This window comes from Eubalaena glacialis, chromosome 14 (assembly GCF_028564815.1).
Source record: "Eubalaena glacialis isolate mEubGla1 chromosome 14, mEubGla1.1.hap2.+ XY, whole genome shotgun sequence".
Classification (NCBI taxonomy): Eukaryota; Metazoa; Chordata; class Mammalia; order Artiodactyla; family Balaenidae; genus Eubalaena; species Eubalaena glacialis.
This window is the reverse complement of record NC_083729.1, coordinates 26304451-26327678: the sequence shown is the minus strand read 5'-3', so window position 1 is coordinate 26327678 and position 23228 is coordinate 26304451. Positions and strand designations below refer to the sequence as shown.

Here is a 23228-nt window from a genome sequence, read left to right as displayed (position 1 = left end):
TGCCTCCGCATTCAATGTATTACAATAGGATGCTCTGGCAGAAATACATGAAAAAACGCCAACCCAATATAAATATGTGATTGGAAAAGAACGGAATATTTTAATAAAGTATTAAATATTCAAAAACTTGAAAAGTGGTAGTTTAGGATTAGTTGCAATATGGTATCTGAAATCTTAAAAAAAGAATTTCTCAAACTCTATTACATTAAGATTAATTGGCCTATCTTATGCTTTTAGGGAATCTTCTGCCCATGCTTGATGTTGAATCACCATGCATCAATCATCGGGAAAATACTGGTCCACTGCTATATACAGATCTTCCAAATGTTAACACATTTCATCATATAATATCAGAAAATGACACTCACTAATATTGCAGTCCATCAGAAAAGTCATTATTTATTGAGAAGCTGTCAAAGCTCACTTCGGAGGAAACAAGTTTTCCAAAATTCTAATTTCTGCTTAAAAGTCTACTTCTAAAATTGGCAACAAATACTATCAATTGGATGGATACTGACAGGCATTTTTTATTCATTTTTGAGAAAATACCTGCCAAATAATCAAATCTGAATAAATGTATTTTATCAGTCATTCTTGCAAATAAAAATGATATACCATGAAATAAGCAACTAGTTCAGCTTATAACTCTAACAACCACACAAGTGCACTTCCTTGAAACAACCATGGTTCTTAAGCATGCAGCAGAAGTGTTTCATGCACACTTCCCATTTCATCACAGAATAGTTAAAAGATGCATACTTGTGGGTTCAAAATTTAATAAAATTAACAATTTTTACTGTTTCATCAAAGGTATTTCTAAGTGAAACTGCCATGCTTTTTACTCTAAGTGCATGGGGAAGAACATCATGCTTTTGCACAATCAGTACGAATGTCAATGCAATGAAAAGAGGCAAGTAACATTGTTTTATCATGAAAACATTTAACCTGCGGACTCCCTGAAAGGATCTCAGGGACCCTGAGGGGACCTATGGACCACACTTTTGAGAATCACTGGGCCACAGAAAGAAAACTAACAGGGCAGATCACACAAGATGTTCTATGCTACATTAGAGACTCTGGACTGCACAATTATGGAAAGACATGAAAAGTATTTTAAGAAGAGAGATAGAATGACCAGATCAGGTTTGCATTCAAAAATGATTGCATTCATTGCATTGTGGAGAATGTACAGAAGTGAGCCAAGAACAGATGCAGAATGACCAGTTAGAAAGCTATTACTGTAGCCCAAGTTCAAAACGACTGTGGCTTAGATGGTAATCTTGTGATCGTGGGAAGTAAGAGAATGGGCAGATTTGAAATATATGTTGGTGGAAAAATAGACAGAATCTGATGACAGCCTCATTGTGGAGGATGAGAAAGAGAGGATAACATTCAGATTTCTCTTGTGTGCCATGGATGCCATTAACTGAAAAAAGGAATGCTGGATGGTGAGAAATAAAATGAAGAGACGTTCATACGGAGACGTATATCACGACTTCTAAGTCCCTTCTTCTGGGACGATAATACTCTATAATGAGTATGGCTGCTCTTGCATATTTAACCCCCAGGCTTGGCCTGAGCTTCATGGTCCTCTCCTTACATTCTCTCTATAAGGAATTTCATTCTATCCTAAGGAGTTCAGAAGGCATCTATAGGTCTAGTTCTAACCCCTCCCCTGAGTTCTACTCATAATTTGACAAGTCACTTAGATAGAGACACACTGGCAATAAGGTAGTCAGGAGCCTAAGTCATCAAACAGAGGAGATAACACCAATACCTAAGGCAGAATAAGTCATTAAAAAGCAAGTAACAGACCAGAAGTATAGTATGACCTCTTTCATTAAAAATGCTCATAAACACGTGTAGCAAATAAGTCTAAATAGCTAAGCATCCTGTTAACAATGGTAATCTAAAAGGATGAAGAGGTTGGAGTTGAGACATTTTATATTTTATTTATATTTCTATATTTGATTTTTCTCTTTTGCTTTTTTCACAACTCATAATTTACAAACCTGAGACTAACTCCCAAAATTTACTTATAATTAATGTGGTAATTATCATAATGTTTACAAATAAATTTTTTAACATTTTGGTTTACTAGCAACACTTGCAGTAAGTTCAGTAAGATGGAAGAAAACAAAAAATAAAGCGGTCATTGCTCTATCTGACAAAACTAGAAAAACACCAAATTCTAGCACCTGAAAAGATTATACAAATAGTGTTATACATTCAATCCTAAAAACATATTCTTTAGAAATGCATACAAGAATACATGTAACACGGTGTACCAAGTTCACCTCAGGAGAGTGTGATAGAAGATGCAGAAAATTATTTTTTCTTTCTGCATCTTTGCTTATTAAAATAAGTATAAATTAATTTTATTTTCATATTTTGTAATATGAAATAACATGTTCTTTGATTTTATGAACAACAAAGACACACCACATAAAACTGAAAGGACTACAACAGATAACCAAATTTTAATCTCTTAATAGCATTAAAGTCATACTGACATGCAATGAAACACACACACACACACAAAAACAAATTTGCAACCCTTTCAAAAATAACTTCAATATTTTTTGAGGGGGGAGTTAAGAAACAAAGGCAAATAGTTTAATGACTCACAGATACTAAAATTAAGTTCTAAAAACTTTTAGTTCTCAAAGATAGAATGTAGTAACTACAATCTATTAAAAAATCAACGGTAACTTAAACCCAAGATATAAAATTCAGAAATTCCTTTAATAAAAGACTTTACTACCTGAAAGGACATCTGATAGATCAATTTCATCTGACTGGACACCAATGCTGCTGTTGTATACATTTTTACAAGAAGAGCCACTCATCTCCAAATCAAAGAGGACTGGATCGAATGGTGAACTATATAATCCATATCTGAAAAATAAAATAATGTCCTAACAATTTTCCTGTCAGCCATCTAATTAACAAATTATCTATTTACTTAGTTTTCAAAGCAGTTTTTACACAGGGCAGAAGGAGACACTATTAACTCCTTAAATTCACTGAATCTCAACTGTGTTCCCTGCAAACCTATACTCCAAAAGATATAGTCCAGAGACTCAATAAATGTGATTTCAATTAAGCTGATAACTAATGAACCAAGACAACCTTCATCTGCAGTCTGAATCAAGAAAGAGCTATCAAGCACCCCTCCCTTGCCTCAATCATTACATTGACTCAGCAGAAGGTACAAAGGCTTTGAGTAACATCTCATCGAAATCAAGATTTCTAATCTATAAAGATTACAAAAATGCTTGCTTTAAATAAAATACTTCAAATAATGAAGATTGGGCAAGAACTCAAATCTAACCTTTAGCTATTTCTTATTTCATTATGTTTAAGTTTTAGAAAATCAAACAGCAGATAAAGAATACTAGTTAAAGGCAATAAGTGATTTACATAATTTTGCTTACAAAGTTTTAACAACAAAGAAACAAATTACCTTAAGTGCTTCTACCATTAGCAAGATACACCACTTTTAAGTATTTTAATATAATTAGCCCTCTGAATAACCATCTCCAGGACTTCCAAAGTTGTTAAAGGGAATTATTTTCAGAGAAAATAAAGGGAAGAAAAACTTAAGCAAATATATATAATAACAGTTATGTGCAAAGGTGGTATCATATCCAGAAAGGCCCATGATTAGTCATTTCATAGATTAAAATACCTTGTCTGAAGCAAAGCCTCCATTGGTGTGAGCCTGTCCTGTAACTGTCTGGACACAGCAGTAAGCAGAGATGCACACGCGGTACTGCACCCAGCCAAATCTTCATCTTTAACATAATTCAGTAAAACAAAATACCAGTAGACAGAACCTGAAAACAACAACAACAAATCAGTTGTTTAAATCACTGTTTCTTTTCCTCATTTTTTCTCTAACAAAGAGAACTTCAGATTTCATATTTATCAGTATGTCCCCTTTTCCTAGAAGGATTTTCTGGAAATAAAATCTGTAAGGGCAAATTACAAAGAAGGACTAACTCCTTGGAGGACTCTAAGAGGACACTGACAAAGAATTGCAATCATATTTTTTGAGAAGTGTACAGGATCAACCTAGTCATTTAGGTTTTCAGTAACGTGAGATGACCTTGAGGGACATTTTATAATAGCTAGAAAAGCGGAGATGTCAGGTCCTTCAAGCCATCTTTCCTAAAATACTATTTCTCTGTACTAAAAATTTCAAAACCAATTGATGGCAGTGAGCTACAAATAATATACTTTAGCAAGTGAATGAAGTATAGTTATTCCATACTGCCAGTTAGATACAGACCAAAGGTGATATTAAAAGGTGACCATGATGATGTATTTTAAGACTCTAACTTGAGATATCTAACTAAATACACCCCATAATTTAAGCACCCTACCTCTAACACTATCCTCAAGAAACTGTTTTAAACACCAGAGACTATTAAAGTGAGCAACCAAGTCCAAAACATTCTACTCTATATAACAAACAGTTCATAGTTTTAGTCAATATATGTTCAAGGTAAATATAAACAGACTCTTTGTCTAAATTAAGGTATTGATAAAATAACCATTTATCAACTAACTTTGAGCAAGCTTTTTTTCTGGTATACCACCAAGATCAAATCCTTGTGGAATATGTTTATCTCACTGAGATAACTTGCTGAATGGTTATTTATAAAATAAAAGACTGTGAGAAATGTCTACAAAAAACTAACACTAGGTAAAGGACAAATCAGTAGCCCTTCATAGTAAATTCCTACCTGATAACTACATTCATTCTTGAATGGCATTTCCACAGTCTTTAGGTGCTGTAAAAAAAAAAAAACAACCCACTGGCTCCTTTTAGGCAATCAGAGTTTGCCACAGACCCTACCATTCTCACACAATATGTGTATGAACCATTCTTCTTATTTATGTCATCTCTCTGGCACTTACTGACATTTTAGTTTGTGAACAACCAAGCAACTCAATTATTTTAATGAAGTACAGAAAATGTATGAATTGAGATGACCTGGTTATTTACTTAAATCTCCCATTAACTTTTTCCTAAAAATATTATCGAACAGAGAGTATCTGCCTACCCAATCACAATTTAAAACCCCTTAAAAAACAGATAAGCTACAGAAAAAAAGAAAACTAATTGAGAAGAAAAAGAAAGTTACTACACAACCCCAAGCGTACTGTGAGATATTTCCTAAGGCTACAGCTATTTGTGATTGAACTAATTTCACATACCACCAGTTGCTGCTGCGGGTAAGACCGACATATTATCAAGTAAGGCCTTCAACAGAACAGATCCAAATCCTGGTTGACATGGGTCACATTTGCCATTACTGAAAAAAATTTTAAAAGAAAAAATTTAAATACATTACTCAAGGTCTAAATCCAACTCTAAACATGGTGTAGTACTTTTAAAATCTTTAAAATGTGTTCACACATATTGAAAGAAAATCTGCCTTAAAGCCCTATAGACATGCAGAAAGATAGTAGGGATTGATTATACTAAGGGTCTTTGTAACTGTTTTCGTACGCATTAAACCACTCTTTTTTTTTTTTTTTTACCAAAAAGGGCTAACAAGCAGGTATAGTCAATATAGACTATTAGCTTTTAAACACTTCCTAGATAGTTTCAGGGTTTAGAGAAAATGATCTGCATAACACTACAAATAAGTCTGGTAAAATTATCATATAACTGGGAACAAGGCCTCAGATGAACAATCCAAAGACAATCAGGGACAGCAGGAGTGAAAGTGCGGGAACGGATCCCCTTACCAAACTCCCCAAAGTCTTCCTAATAGGCAGAGAAGCCTAGTAGAATTCTTTTATTACTAGATTTATTTAACATGACATTTTGCCCAAAAGACCCCAAATTTTTTCTTAGAATCTCAATAATCCTCATCAACTTCTGAAAATCCTCTTAAGTTATACATATATTCAACAGGGACCAAATAACACTATAGACAAGGTATCACCTGCCAAACTGCAGGTGCACCTACAAAGTATATTTTCAACTTAAAAAAATACCAACCTGATACACAAGGCTAGAAATCGTGCACACTTATGGGCTATGCTGCGTCCTGCCTCAAAGAAGCAAACACGTACAATGTCTAAAAGACATTTTCGTGTTTTTGAAAGCAGGCTCTCATTTCCTTCCTTTGAGCTGCAAAACAATAGCAGATGTTTAGGCTCATCTTGAACTTCCAATCATAACATCCAAAGGGCAATCTGTGGTAAATAAAATCTTACTAACCTTCCAGGTCCATTTGAATGTACTCCAGCTAACCAACAAAGAATATCTAACACAAGGCTCTGGGCATGTTCTGTGATTTGGCCATCATCTGCTTTTCTACACAAAGTGTTAAGAAGTTTCTCATGAAATTCTGAAAACTGTAACATGGCACATCGTTGCACTCTACAAAAAAGAAAATATAAACACATTAACAACCAAAATAGAAAAGTTAAAACTAAAGCTATTTCAAACTGGTTGGACATATAATGTTTCATTTGAAATCATTACTATCACAATTTAAAAAAAGAACTTTTGAAAATTCCCAAGCACTATAAGGACACCAGGGATGAACCAGTGAAGTGGAAAGACAGTATATACCATCACTGAGATAAGTCCTTAAGAGAAATGAAAAGCAAATAAAAATTTTCAAGTAAAAGTTAGGATTTAAAATTTTTCTGTATTTTCGTATATTTATTGGAATTCTTCCTTTGTACTCCTATTACTTTAAGAATAGTAGAAGAAAATGAGATTACCTTTCCTTAGAAATCGAAGTTTTCTTAAATCTTCGGATGGTGACTGAGACTTCTTGAAGTAAGTCACAGCCCCGGAGGTTTTCGGATTTACGGGTGCCACTTGCATTTTCATTCTTAACATTAGAGGATTTTTCCTAAACATACAAAAATAAATAACTGCATGAACAAACAAATGAAACAAAAAAATTATTTACTATTAAAGTCTGTAAATAAAAGAATATAACTGAATTATGGCTATCAAAACATAAATCTCAAATTAAGATGACAGTTTTCACCCTCATATTCAGTAAATGACTAATTTAGCCCAGAATTATAACAGGTAAAGAAAGAAAGACATAGTCGCTGTTTAAAGGTAATAACCCAATGAATTAAGATTATAAAGCCAAAGTCTTGAGTCTAAGTCCCAGCTACAGCTCTACAAGATATGCCAGCTCCCCAATCTCTAAGGTTCACTCACTTTCAACATGAAAAAATGGAGGTAATAACACCTGCTCTGCCTATCTCAGAGTTATTTTGAGGATTAAATCAGATAAAGTACACAGAAGTCCTTGAAAAACTGGAAGACCTACACAAATATAAGATGATTGGTGTTACTGATACTGCTATCGTTGCTTATGAATAATGATGATAGAGAAACAAAATCTCCAGAGTTCAGGAAAGTCCAAGATCAAACAAGTATGAAGAAACTGCATGATATATAGCTAGTTGTAGAAAATGAACCATGAAAATTAAGATACATCTCTAAAATCACTTCTCAACTTCTGTTCCTGCAGTCTCCCAAATTTTTACAAAAAAAAAAAAAAAAGTGGTGCATTATCAGTAGAGGGCAGAGAAACAAACTCTCACACCCAAGGCACTAAGAATAGTTATAAAGGGAAGTATGTGCTAACAATTATTCCCTACTGAATGTACTTTATATAAGCTAGGTAGTTGGCTTAAAGTTAATTCAAATATTTTCTCCTTGATTATATTTTTTTAATTTGCTGCAGAGAAAAAATACAAACAAAGTGTCTACTGATAAATCAATTATGGGCCATACTACTTCTAACAGTGTGTCAAATCTCAACCACCATGTTTAAAACAGCATGTTACAGTTCGAAATGATACTGGTTTCATACCTTGCCTGCTGCAACTTTTGCCAAGAGTGAAGCAAGTGAATAGCCCTTGTTGCTCTGGTGTTTTAGGGATGGAAGTCTTACTACAGGACGTATACCACCATTACAGATCTCATCTGTTCCTCTTTCATTCACTGCCTTGACATGGATTAAAAATGAACGATATTTTCCTCCTGCCATACCTAGAGGAGTGGTACAGAAGGGGATAAATTATTCAATCACCAAAAAATCAAATTGTTTTTTGTCTTCCCAGAGCAAGTTAAATTAACTCCACAAAAAGAAAAATACACTTGGCCAGAATTTTCGAATTACACTGTTTGCATACAATATGGCTAAATAACCTTTGGTAGCAAAAGAACAAAAAGCACAGGAGTTATATGAACAGCGTAAGAAAGTTTTGACACCTGGCATGTTTTATCCCAATCAAAGAAGTTATTCATTTTAATAACAGAAATTTTGTGAACTACAGAAAAACACAAAGAAAAAACTGTCATTAAAGCACTGCCCAAAGATAATGATGTATCATATGTGTATCCATCCAGTCCTTTAATGCACGCATGCACACACATACATATGTGAATGCATACATACACATAAGCATTATAGTATTACAGTTGAAAAAGCACAGGCTTTGGAGCCACTACCTGGCTTTGATAATGGTTCTGCCATTTTATTAGGCATGTGACAAATTAACCTCTCCATGGTTCAGTTTCTTCAAAAGTAAATGAGAATAATAATAGTACCTACCTCAAAGGTAACTGAAACACTTATAACTGCATGGCACAAAGGAAGCACTAGATAAATATTGGTTGTTGTTATCACTAGCTTCATTTTATATGGTTTTAACTAAGTTGAGATCATACTATACGATCTATATGTAAAATTTATTGCAAAAATACCCTCAAACTAATATACCCATGAGCAAACCATAAGCCGATTGTTGCCTAAGCAGGTATGAAATCCTTCTGTAATTACAAAAGCTACTTTTGTTGTTTTCCACTGATCTGTCTGCCTACTGTGCTAGCGCCACACTGTTACATTCTTCTTACTGCTGCATTATTCTAGGTTCTAGAATCTAATAAGACCCTCCTTCTCAATCTTCTTTTTCTAAATGTCTCTGGCCAATATCATCCTTTTATTCATCCACAAAAGTTTAGCAATCATTTTCTCCAGTTCAAAGTTTTAGAAATTTGATGGGAGGAATAGTCATTTCTACTAAATTCTGGGAAAATTAACACTTTTACATTATTGAGTCTTTTGAAATACATGTTATATAATTTTATCCCCAATTTTGTCAAAGCCAACATTTTAATTTTCATATAAAATTTTCAGTTTCACACTCTCATTCAACAAAATTAACTTATACTCTCAGCAATATGAGAGAAGAGATGTTATTAGTTTTGCTCACCACTGTAACCCAGTATGTGGCCTAATACATCATAGGGTCTCATAAAGTTAATGAATGAATGAATAAGATGTAGTCAAGGGAGTATATTCAAACTTGTGTATATACTATGTCTGCAACTAAAGGTAGGTGTGTGAATGGGGACAAACATTATGAAGGGAATGTACACAAATTAAAATAGTTGTTACTTAGGTGGTCAGATATTTTCTTGGTTTAGGGAAGGATCTCCACACCTTATCCACCTCCAATTTTACTTTAACAATCAAGGTGAGTGTCTCATTTGTTGGCTTTTTTTATTCACCCCTGAGATACAAAGATGAAATAAATGTCCTACTACTGCAATATCTAATATCTTACAGATATAAGATATAAAATATACATTAATTAAAATTTGTGCTTAAGACACTCAGATCATTACATCTGATACTTTCAAAACTCCTCTATAAAAATCCCATAAGAGAAGATATTATAATAATATACAACACTCTGAAGACACAGGACTTTAAATTGATGGAAAAGGCAAACATGCCAGACCATGATGTCTGGTTATTTGAAGAATTCTGTATGTCATGCTAAGTCATCCTACATTCATCTTCTTTATGCTTTTTTAAAAAGCAGTGAGACCTTCAAGACACAGAAAGTAGGATCTGAAGTTTCACATAACAATAATCACTTATGAGAGGAAATTACCTCAGCTACCAGGAAACTGATGGAATCACTAATGAAAAGTCCCCCAAAAAACAATACCTTACTTTTCTGAAATCAGTTTTTTCTAATCGACTTTTACAATTGTGAGATTATTTATTCTGCTTTTGTAAAATATGTTACTTCACCTTTAACAAGTTTGGGGCTTGTTAACGTCAACATCCCAGCATGCCCTGATAGATCAAGGCCACTAGCAAGCCATACTGGCCCACACAGAATGTCTTCTTTGTGATCTTCTAAAAATGGACATAATCTAAGACCTAAAAAGAAAAATACACATTTTTCTTTTAAATTAGCTTATAATTTAAAATGTAATATTTAATAAGCAAATATCCATCCCATTTACATGTAACAGCACCACACAAAATTCCATATTTGAATGTGTTCAAATAAGAATTCACTATCATGCTAAGGAACTATAATCAATTATCTGATATATTATGTTGCTTTTCCACTCCCATATTATTTACATTCACCTTGATTAAAAAAAAAATTATAGAACCATGACATGATTTCAAATCTCCAGATATTAAAAAACAAGAATGCAAGTATTAGTGCAGCTGTGTTCACAAAGATGAGCTGAAAGTTAAAGCATACTGCCAAAGCAGAATTATAGGTTATTTTTAACCGTGTTCTTAAAACCATGTTTTTGCAAGCCATGAGGAAATCTTTGCCCAACATGATGCATTTGGATCACTACTCCTTTTACTGTCATGGACAACAGCTCTATAATTTAACTCACACTGTGATTCCTCTACATCCATGTGCTGCATTTCTTCATTCAAATCAACCAGGGACGGTTTCCCATTTTGTTCCACTTCAATGTTAAGAGCTGGAGACAAAGGAAAGGTGATCTGCCTATCTACTGCTGTTTCTAGAGGATAAAAATATTAGTAAACTTAATTGTGCTTAATATCAATGACTTATGTGCCTAAAATTCTAAAATTCTCTGTTAAACTGGGAACTGCAGTGATTTTTATCACAGATGCTAAAATGGTTGTTAGGAGAAGAAGAAAATTAGATTCAATTGTTTCATACACTCTTCTCTCTTTTAATGGTGGATATTCACCTGAAGAAATAATCTGCTGGCAACTAAACTAAGAATTCTTACCCTAGGCTACACAGTACCGCACATGTAGACTTTTGAAAATACCAACACCTAAGTCCTATCCCAATTACATCAGAGTCTGTCATGATTCAAAATAATACACACACACACAAATACACACATATGTATACAAACACACATATATACACAAACACATACATACATATTTGTAAAATAGGAAATTTTTCAGGTTTCAATATTTTTACCCCTGGTGTGAAGTAGCCATTTTACTCTTAAATTATCCCCAGTTTTTAAAATTATCCTATTAAGAAGAAAACACTGAGAAATAACATCTAGTTTCCAATATGCCAAGTATGTACAATCTATTTTAATAACTCAATATATCAAATTCGGAACTTGTAAGAAAGATAAAGATGAATATATATCTGGCATTACATTCTGGGTTTTACTAATAACCTTAAAAGAATATGTGACTCCATAACAAAGCTCTTTTCCCAATCAAGTCTCCTCTTAGGAAGAGAAATGCGTAAGTCTAGTAATGCTAAAAGTGAAACTAACTCACAAAGGAACTAACTGCATTTCCCAAGAACCATAATTAAATTACTCAAGTTTATGCAAGTCTGAAAAACAATGAGTTACTGAAAAGCTCTTAAATGTTCTCTGGATTAACTTTTCTAGATAGAACCACAGAAAGTAAAGAAGGAAAATAGCACAGGGGTGGGGGGGCAAGGAGGGACGTCAAACCTAGACAGCCAAGTTGAAAATTCGTTTTTTTAAGAAACCAACTACAAGATAAAATCTTCAAATGTAAAATTTAATCCATTCTTACCATTGACTTTCCCTAAGCCTGGAGCTTTATTTTTCAGCAGTGTCACTTGTATCTGTGGAATATTGGTGATGTTTGAGTTCAAAACAAATTTGAAGTCCACATGTCCAACCATACAAGCTTTAGGCAGAACCAATTCAAAAACGTGTTCATCCCAGCTGTTGCTGCCAAGTAAGGGAGAAAATAATAAATAATGCGAAAATCTTTCTTCAGCCATAACCATCTTACCACTAATATCACCTTTCGTAGTCTGATTTGCTGCCTCCAACAAAACTTAGTGCTTCTCAATCGGATCAGGAGAGAAGATAAGCAGTTCTATTGAGAAAGATTAAACTTAGGGCAATGAATAATCTTACCTCAGGAATCTCTACCTGCCTTGGGAACTGTACATTCCAAAAAGCCCTTGTTCCTCTAAGTGTGAGCTACTGTGTATCAGAATTATGTGCAGATTCATGGGCCCCACCCTGAATCTAAGAGTGGGGTCAGAGGAATTTGTATTTTAAAATAAGAACTTTTTGTATATCTTATACATGTCCATTCTCTGATTTTAAATTCTACATATATGCTGAAAAATAAAACTCCACTAAATTCCAGATTCATATCCAAATGCCTACCAGGTATCTCAAACTTATCATAAATAAACCCAAATTACTTGATAACCAACTTCAATATCAGTAAAAAGAAATTGCATTTTTCAATTAGATCAATCCAAAACATTAGAGTCATCCTTAACTATTCTCACTCACACCAGATGCTCAGTACATTAGCATACACTATTCCTTCTACCTCCAAACTACATGTGACCACTCCTCTCACTTCCTCCATCAACTATCACCATGGTCCAAGTTACCATCAACACCACCATAATTACCTGAATTACCACAATAGCAATCAAGTTAGAATCCTTGCTTCTATCACTTCCCCCCAATACACACACCACAACCACTCATAATCTACTATCAACACAGTAGTCTTAATGTATCCTTCTAATATATAAATTATATCGCATCATTTCTATATTCAAAACCATCTAACATCTTCCCATCTCACTCAACATAAAAGTCTCACTATGGATGATAAAGATGGTCATGATCTGGCTACCAACTATTTCCTTTGATCTCACCCCCTGCCACTCTCCTCCATGTTCACTGCACTCCAATAGTAGTGTCCTTGCTCTTCCTAAAATTCATAAAACATACTTCTCAGGGTCTCTGTACTTGCTATTGTCTCCAAATTAATGTCTTCATGGAGGCCTTTCTGAGGGCCCTTATATAAAAAATATTACACATATTTTCTCTCCTTCTCTCACTCTCACACACATGTACACACCTAACAACTATTCTATCACCATACTGTTTTAACATGTTTCAGAGCTTTTATGACTATATGACATAGTAGATATCTGCTACTGTCTGTCTATCCCCACCAGAATGTAAATTCCATGAAAGCCATATTTTTAGTGCCTTCAAAAGTACCTGCACAATTGGGAGATTGGGATTGACAAATACACACTACTATATATAAAATAGATAACTAATAAGAGCCTACTACATAGCACAGGAAACTCTACTCAGTACTCTGTAATGGTCTGAATGGAAAAGAATCTAAAAAAAGAGTGGATATATGTATATGTATAACTGATTTACTTTGCTGTATACCTGAAACTAACACAACATTGTAAATCAACTATACGCCAATAAAAATTTTTAAAAAAACAGAAAAAAGGAAAACTCATATTAAAAAAAAAAAGTACCTACACAAAACAAACATTTAAATATTTAGTCACACAATCCACAAATTTATTTAACAAACTAACTGCAATTATGGATTACTCTTAGTGTTTTATCCTACAACTAAGAATATAGGAATTTCTAAAATTAAGGTGACAAATGAAAGAAACAAAGCTGTTAATATGCAAAAGTTAAGAGAAAGTGTAACGTATATAATAATTCTATGTTGTCTCTAACAAATATATAAGATGAACTTGGAAGAATGTTTTACCTGTCAGTCTGTAGTTTCCAAGTTCTAGTATGCTGAGCAGCATCTCCATGATGTTGCTGATGCAAATGCTGAGGATGCCTCCTTTGCTGCTGTTCTTGTTGAACTTCTACCCAGCATGGAGGAACAGTAGCTGAAAACCGTGGAGTCAAAGTCTCAAAGCGAGTTAGCTCCACTAGAGACGTCAAGATGTCAAGGGTAAATGGCTGGTCCACCAATAAATCAACTCCTTAACAATAGTGAATGTAGAATTTGAAATAGATTTTAAAAAAAGAAGTTTTAATCCATGTTTTTTGTCTAGTCAATTACAACATTCACCAAATAGCCTCAAAGTTAATAACGTGGGCTCAGATACCTATATACAACTAAAGTAACTAGCACTGACTACATAACTAGCATTAAGAAAAATCCATCTTGAATATTTTAAATTATAGAAAGGGTACTTATTGGAGAAACCTAAACTCAACCTGTTAGAAGAGCCCTGACTGAGCTTTAATGAGCACCAGGTTAACAAGGGCAACAGAAGTAGTGGTGCTGAAATGCAAGCCTGACTTACATCAGATCAATAATTAACTTTTACTCTTTGTTATTTACAAAACAAAATGCTAAACATCTGCAAGCACATAATATCTGCCCCTTTTTACTCTATTAAAAAGTAATTTTTAAGAAGTCAAAGCTATACTGACGGCAAACAAATACTTACAAACCAAAAGCTTAAACAGCATTTTTTCCACTTCTGGGGTAGTTAAGAATACCTTGTATACATACCAGTATTATAAGAGTAACAACCTGCTTCAGAGAGATTAGTTTGCTTTTACAAATATATGTATTCACATCTGTGAAATGCCTAACATAGGACAAAGCTGAAAAACTGTTGTTCTTATTCCAATTAACAAAAATAACTTTTAAAAAAGACTAAAATATGAAATCTGGTAAGTTTAGAATAGTTTCACAAAGAAAGTCTACACTGCATTCTATAAAATTATTACAAGTGTACTTCAAACTACATTTTTCCTCAAAGCTTAGAGCTTTTAAAAATCTGACTGAAACTGTATTAAATGTTGTTTGTAAACATTAACAGCATATCAGTGCTCCTTCTTTATTTATTTCTTTATAATCTAATTCATCTTTACTAAATAGTATTTTTATGGAATTTATATGAAAACTCTTATTACACCAATACCCTATAAAATATGAAAACATTCAATATGTTAGCTTTTTAAACCAACTTGTGTAGTTAATCAAGACAATCAAGTCTAATTATACATAGCAAGAGACATGAGTCACTTTATCTCAACCAGAGGATAATCTTGCCTCCCCAAGGCCATTTGGTTGAGAATAAGTGTGTGTGCTACAGGAATCAAGTAGGTAGAAGCCAGAGATACTGCTAATACAGCACAGGACAGTCCTCCCACAACAAAGAATTAGTCCGAAACGTCAATAGTGCTGAGAATGAGAAACCCTGCCTTACGGTAGTAAAGACTGCTATATATTATACAAGTAATCACTAAAATTAAGATATATTATACTAGTAATCACTAGAAGTTTCCCTTTGGTGCAAAGAAGAATGATCAAATGCACAAATGTAAGTATTCATGAAGAACAAATACCAACTTCATGTATTATTTGTTTGGAATACATTTGAGTTTAAACATATTTTTTCTTTAAAGATTCATTAAATTTCTTTTAAATGCTAGGTTTGGGGAATAAAATGTGGGAAGTGCTAAGAATAAAACATAACAGCACAATGGAAGTACAAAAGGACTGTGGTATAGGGAAAGGATAAGGAAAGAGAGCTTAGTGTAACATATGAAGAGCACGAAACTGAATACACTTAAGAAATCATGAAAAGTTTCCTATAACTGGAGGTTGAGAAAAAGACTAGAGTTATTAGCCCACAGAGCAAGTAAAGATTTTTAAGCAGGAGTAACAATGCTAACATTACTTCTTTTGAAAAACAAGTTCTGGAGGGCAGTAGAGAACATGGATAGGAGAAAAGGCAAGAACAACAAACAAAACAAAACCTATCTAAAGGTTCACAATGGGGCAATGAGAGTCTGAATATATCTCCCCCGGGAAAGAATATTTTTTCAGCATTTTTATTACAGTAGTAATATTAGTAATATTAGCCATTTCACTCATTTTACACTTACTTAATGAACTCTTCTCTTTTTCATATGCTTTGTTGCTCCCTAACTAGACCGAAAGCTCCTTAACGACCAAAATAATGTTTTTACCTCTTAGGTGACTTCACCAAAACTGGTCAACCTACCACAGGTTGAGAACCATTTCTTATTTTAATGTTTACAACATTTTCCAACTACTGAAAAAACAGTGATAAACAATATACAAAAACAAGCCTGGCAAGAGAATGTCAACAAGGAAATGAACTCTCTCAAAGTAACCAAAAATTGACTATAAAAAATGAAATAATGTTTAAGATTATACAAGAAAGATTCAGAAAACTTTGAACATCACAAGAATTTGCATTTTTAAGAATCATTTTAAAAAGTTAATACCATACCTGAAATGCCAGGACTTGAAGGATTTGACAAAGGTTTGGAACCTTCTGAAGACGGTTCTATTCCTTTAGAAAGAGATCCATCCACTAGTATGTCAGCTTCATCAATATCATCACAGGTTCCTCCAATTTGGAGAAAATGAAGCTCACCACCTACAGTGTAGTAAAATTCCATCAACGTAGGTACATGAAAAATAGGTAAACAGACAAGTGCATACTACTTAGTTAAGAAACTTAATTTATTTTAATATCACTCAAAAGGCAAAAAAAGAGGGCTACCAAAGTGACATATCTCTAAGAATTCAGAAATCAAACTGTCAAGGAAAATTAAATTTAATGATGAAAATGGCAAATACATAAACATATGTAAAAACAGTTATTTATCTAGTACTTACATGTGTAAGACACTATTTTAAATGCTTAATTCATTTAGTCTTCACAAATAACCTTAAAGTAGGGAGTATAATTGTGGCCACTTTACAGATGAGGAAACTGATGCACTAGCTATATTGGAATCCACAGCCCAATCTCTTAATCACAGCAGTAACAAAACTGAACAAAGATTCTTAATTTTTTGAAGCATTCACAATAAAATGAAATCAAATCAAATTTCTATTTTTCATATTTCTATCATAGAAAATAAAATGGAAAACGAGCTTAGCAAATATTTAAGACCAAAAAAAAAAAAACCAAGAATATTTGGAGATTCGCTTCCAGCGTGACAGAATAATAAGGAAGACAAAAATCTTATTCCTGAAAAGCATCTATAAAGTTGGACAAAACTGTAATTTAAACAGAGTGGGTCAAACGTTGAAAACCAGCAGATATGCTACTACTGCCACAGGGGATTCACTGATTTGGAAAGCTTGTCGGCTTAAAGTGGCTCAGTGGCGAAAAGAAGGCCCATCTACTCTACTGTCTGAAGTCAGAACCCTGTGTAGGGCAAGCAAAACACTAGAAATAACGGGAGATTAACAAAGAATTACAAGAAGTGAGAGAAACATAGGGGGCTTGGTAAACATTCCACATATCCCACATTGATCAGAGGTTGCAAATATGTGCAGCAAAGACCAGATGGGGTCCAAGCCATCAACACATTCTCAGTCAACCAAGTCCCCATGCCTATGCAGAAAAGACCTGAAAGGGCACAAGAGAAAATAAAAATAAAGAAAATAACAGCCAGGGCACACATGAACACAACCTTACCAGTAAAGGTGTTTCGTCACAACCAATTATCAAAATCATTGGCTGAATACTAAACTAGGTGGACAGAGAGGCAACAAATAAGAAACAAGTCTTAAAAATAAAAACCAGAGGGTTTCCCTGGTGGCGCAGTGGTGAAGAATCCGCCTGCCAATGCAGGGGACACGGATTCGAGCCCTGGTGCGGGAAGATCCCACATGCCACGGAGCAACTAAGCCCATGCACCACAACTACTGAGCCTGCGCTCTAGAGCCTGTGAGCCACAACTACTGAGCCCGCATGCTACAATTACTGAAGCCCGCGCACCTAGAGCCCGTGCTCCGCAACAAGAGAAGCCACCGCAATGAGAAGCCCATGCACAGCAACAAAGAGTAGCCCCCGTTCACCGCAACTAGAGAAAGCCCGCGCGCAGCAACAAAGACCCAACACAGCCAAAAATAAATACGTAAAATAAATAAATTTTTAAAAATAAATACATAAATAAAAACCAGAGGGGGAAAAAAATGAAAGAAACATCAGTGGCTGCTCACTGCAAAAGAAACAGATTTCACAGATTTAGTCCAGGTGGGTTACCAAATAACCAATGCAACAACCACCTCCAGAGGGGGGTAAATCATAGTCCAGAGTTTCTACAACATTATTTAAAATGTCTAGTATTAAATTAAAAATTATAAAACACGTGAAGAGTGACACATGCTCAAGAAAAACAAAATGAGAAATATCTCTGAGCGCCCATATTTAGATTTAGCAGACAAATACTTCAAAGAAGCTATTGTAAATATTTTATAGAATAAAAGGAAACCAGGTATAGAGAATTAGAAGAACGAACGGTGAAAATGACTCAACAAATAAAGAATCTCAACAAAGAAACAAATTATTTTAAAAGAACAAAAGGGAAATCCTAGAGTTGAAAAGTATCTAAAATGAAAAAGTTCACTAGAGACTCGATGCAGATTTGAGATGACAGTAGAAGGAATCAGTGAAATAAAAACAGATCAATAGTTGTATGTTATATATGAAAGTTGTTAAGAGTAAATCCTAAGAGTTCTCATCAAAAAATAATAATAATAGGGAATTCCCTGGTGGTCCAGTGGTTAGGGCTCCGCGCTTCCACTGCATAGGGCACAGGTTCGATCCCTGGTCGGGGAAGTAAGATCCCACATGCCGTGTGGTGCGGCAAAAAAAATAAATAAATTTAACTTATAACATTAATTGTAGATTTTTATCAAAAGACTCAATGTTTCTCCATGAGAAAGACTCTTATGCTATTTGAATATACTCATAAGACAGAGTCAAATCCATTTGATTTACAGTCTAGAGTGCTTTTCAAAAATCTACTTTATGGACTGTCATACACACATTTTAAAACATCAACTTTTCTGTCCTCTTTATTGTTATTAATCTCATCTTTTCAAATGCATCTTGATCAGTCAACCCTTAAAGAACTGGGGGATAATTTTTAAAGTGGTTAACTTCTCAGGCTTTCTCTTGTCCTTCAATTCATCTAAATAAATTCTATCACATGAGATCACTTCCTAGAAATTTTCATTGTCCAAACTCCATGAAAACATTAATCTATTTCATAGCTTAAATACTACTTCTCCTCTGAATTGCCAAAAGCTATCTCATCAAATAAATCAAATAATTAAACTCTGATTGCATTTGTGGAAACTACTAGTATCTTATGAATATGTGCCCTGGGACCAGGTAACTCAGGTTCCAAACCCAGCTCCACTTCTGGATGGCCTACAGCAAATTATATTGTTTTCATTTTTTAAATCTTTCAGATTAAAATATTCCAAAAAATTCAATGTATGGGTGTTCTGCTTTTATTACATTCTGGCAGTTTAATGTAGTTTAAGCACTCTGATGACAGACTGCCCAGGTCTGAACGCTGACTCTGTCATTTATTAGCTCTGTGACTTAGGCAAGTTACTTAACCTCTTTCCCTTGGTTTCCTTATCTGTAAAATGGAGACAGTAACAGTACATAACTCATAAAGTTGGTGTGATGACTAAACAAATTAACAGAGTTGTAAAACTCTCACAGAAATGAACTGGCATATACATGATTAATAAGCTCAAATTATCCTTGACACCCCATAGTATTTTAATGGTTTTTCTGAAAGTTCTATTATTCTAAAGTTATTCTACACTGCTCATTTTTTAAAATAATCTAGTTGGATTTTGATGTTATTTGAAGATTTTTTTCCCCCTTGTTATTTCACTAGATGTGTTTCAAAGAAGGCAATCCACACCACTACGTCCACCATTATCCTTCTTAGCCAAACTCTTAAAATCTTTTTAAAGAGAGGAAAACTTCAGGTTACTTCCTACCAGAACCACAAATGAGATGCATAACTCTTCCCAAACCCAATTCCTCTGCCAAGCATTGGTAATAGTTACTTAAGCTTCAAATATTTCCTGGCCCTAAATTCCTACTAAACAATCAATCAATTCATTTTGCCTGATAGTGTCAGTGACTCCTTAGTAACACTATCTGTTACTCTGTATGGAGCCTCAAATGTGGCAAAACTGATTCACTATCAGCAAAAGGTTAGGAGTAAATAAGACAAGAAAAACTTATTTGGCAAAACTAATAATTATTTACTAAATACTTTTATTTCAGAAGGAAATAAGGACATGTATTTGTGCCAGAAACTTTACATACATTATTTCATTTCATTCTATCAAGCCTGCAAATAGGCTGCCTTGTCCTAGTTTATATATAAAGAAACAAAGGTTTACTGAGTTTAAAGTAACTTGTCCAAAGCCACAAATTTGAGCAGATGCAGAGTCAGGACTCACAGAAACAACAGCAGGTTATTTTCTTGAGGTTAAAGCAGAGAAGATACTTTCTGAGAGACTTATTAACTTATTTAAATTAGAATCCTTACCTAGGGCAGTAGAAAAAAGTTTTAAAAACAGTTAAAACAGTAGAAAGATTTACCACTTCATTATAAAAGAAATAAATTTCTCTCCATCTATATGGATCTAAAATTCATGCTAAGTAGGCACATAAATGAATGCCATATACATTGATTTTATAAGATTTGTAGAAGAACCAAACCAATCAATAGCTTACCTTTGGTGCATGCACACAGCCTGTCTGTGCCCGAGCAGTAAATGACAGAAACAAATGTGTCTTGTTCCTCAGTGCCCTCCTTTTTAGGAGGTTCCACTTTAGCCAAAATTTCAAAGTTTGAAAGATCTAATATTTTTACATATCCTCCCTGAGTGGTTATTACCAGGTGTCCAAGAGTAGAAATATCAGACTTTTTCTCTCTCTCAATGCCATTCTTTGAGGTTAACTGCATTTCCTCAGCAGGTTCCTCATAGTCATCCTCTCGATTATCCAATATATCTGGTGGAAGCAAAATGAGCGAGGTAATTGTGTCCTGGGGATCTTTGATATGTTGGATTTTTATTGGCTCCTCTTCTAAAGTCACTATCCGAGTGGCATAATTCATTTTATAAAGTATTAAATATCCACCACTAACATTCCTCTGCTCAGGTTGAATTATCAAAGGAGTCTGTACATCTGCTGGTGATTCGTGTTGGATTATACTAATATTTGCACCATTCACTACAGCAAGATTTGATTCCAGCTCACCTTTCCGTCTATTACATAGTGCAGAGTTTAACTTATTTAAATTATTCAAGGCCTCTACTTGATTTATTGCACTCAAGGATTCAACAGGGCATGTCCGCAGTCCTACTAATAAATGAATTCCATCAGCACAAGGAGTTATTGAGTCTATACAAAGATTCTCCTCCTCCGCAAACTTTGGCAGCCTCAAACACTGAACCAAAGTCCCAGGCTTGGGAAACACAGAGTTCCACTTCTCAGAATCTGGAGAGGTAAGGTTGGCTGCCGCATCTGCAAATTGCTGAATGTAAGTCACAGGAGGATCCTGCAACAACAACTGCTCCTGACTATCCAGCTCCATTTCAATAATCTGTGGAACTGTAAAGCCATCATCATGCAAACTTTTACTCATTATATTGTTCATCTGTGAAAAGATTTTTCCTGCTTTCTCATCAGATTCCTTGATGCTATAAAGAAGCAAAATGGGTAAAGTCCTTCTTACCAGAGGAAAATTTAATTCTGAATTAGTGCAGGATTCATTGTCAGTTGACCCTTGTTCTGATATACTTTCACCCTGAGTTCTGCTTAAACCATCCAGTGACCTGTGAGAATTACTACTAATGGGTGAGGTAGCAGGAGATTTATATGTTAATAAACCTCCAGCTAATAAACATGGAAAGGGAATGTTGTGTTGTTCCTGGTGCTTTTCCTTTGTCTTTTCACTCTTAGAGTTGGTTAAGCAAGGATTTGCCCCAAGTTCTTCAAGATCCTTAACAGTATCTTCAAGCACATTTGCAACAATCTCCCACTGAAGTTTTTCTGGCTGCTGGAGGATGCTGAGTGCTGTTATATCAAGGCTCACGTCCATGGCTTCCTTCTGTGATGCATGCCCTTTGAAAAGGAACAATATTCATTACAAATGGCCTTGTGAATATAAATCAAAATCTGTAGTATACCATTTTCATTAATTTTCGTTTTTTTTAACTCATCCAGTTGGTGCATTTTAATTACACTAGTGGAAGAATTTAAGACCTTTTAAAGGAAATTTAATCAAACCTGAGATGAATCTACTCAGAAAAACCACAGAGGTATTAAAGAGTTTCAAAAATCATTTTAAATTCAGAATACATTCTCCTGGCAATCTGTGAGCAAAATCCTTCTTTTTTTTTTAAAAAAAAAAAAGGAGAAAAAAAGGGTTAAAGAACAAAGACATTATTAGTATCAAAATAAAAGATTTCTGTCCTTCAACTCTAAACCAAAAATACACTCAATACTATGCATCTGTCATTTATGCACTTTGAAGAATATCCATGAAACATTACTGTAATCTCAGTTCATCACCTCTCTCCCACCCCACCATGCTAACTATCAGTTGACCGTCACAGTATGCAATTTAATTCTAACCTCAGCTCAGAAAAAAATAACTAGAAAAAAAAGTTCCCAAAATTTGTCACTTTAAGTGAAATAAGTGTCTTCTGTATTATCCTCTCATTTTTAGTTCATTTCAAGTCAACTACATTACATTACCCTTACTGACCTTTTGTCTACCGTGTGATCTTCAAGCTGTCCCCTTACAAATAGTATAAAGGTCATTCCTCAGTCTCAATGCTCCAAAAACACCATCTCTCTCAACACAAAACCCTGAAGTAGATGTCAGTCAACCTCTAAACCAGGTATAATCTCTTGATACTGAATGCAAAGTTTCAACCAATCTGTTTTTTTCCTCAATAGCACAAACTATCAGGCAACAACATTATTAGCAATAATAATGTAAAGGTCACTCTATGTAACTTGTGTAAATACCAAAAAAACTGGAATTGGTTTTACAATTTTAGATTAAGAAGAACATAGAAGAGTAAGGAAATAAGTATAAAATAACTCAAGGTGATTGCATGGAGGTTTGAAAGTTACCCAAGTACAGGAATGAGCAACAGAGATTCATGGAACATCCAACACTTGAGATACACTGAAAGCTCTGTTTACACCATTTTTGTTAACGATTTCATAAGCAATATCTTCAAAATGCTCACGGACAGCTTTATCTA

General features: G+C 34.3%; 1 protein-coding gene across 1 annotated transcript in view; it reads right to left on the bottom strand.

The window, feature by feature from the left end:
- The window catches only part of BIRC6 (baculoviral IAP repeat containing 6), a 242855-nt gene that overhangs the window by 166983 nt on the left and 52644 nt on the right, over positions 1-23228 (bottom strand). Inside the window, 13 exon segments of the mRNA XM_061168520.1 lie at positions 2765-2898; positions 3692-3839; positions 5227-5324; positions 6020-6151; positions 6242-6403; positions 6754-6887; positions 7872-8050; positions 10107-10238; positions 10721-10852; positions 11877-12037; positions 13875-14100; positions 16396-16545; positions 20680-22074. Coding sequence (XP_061024503.1) covers positions 2765-2898; positions 3692-3839; positions 5227-5324; positions 6020-6151; positions 6242-6403; positions 6754-6887; positions 7872-8050; positions 10107-10238; positions 10721-10852; positions 11877-12037; positions 13875-14100; positions 16396-16545; positions 20680-22074 — 3183 coding nt within the window.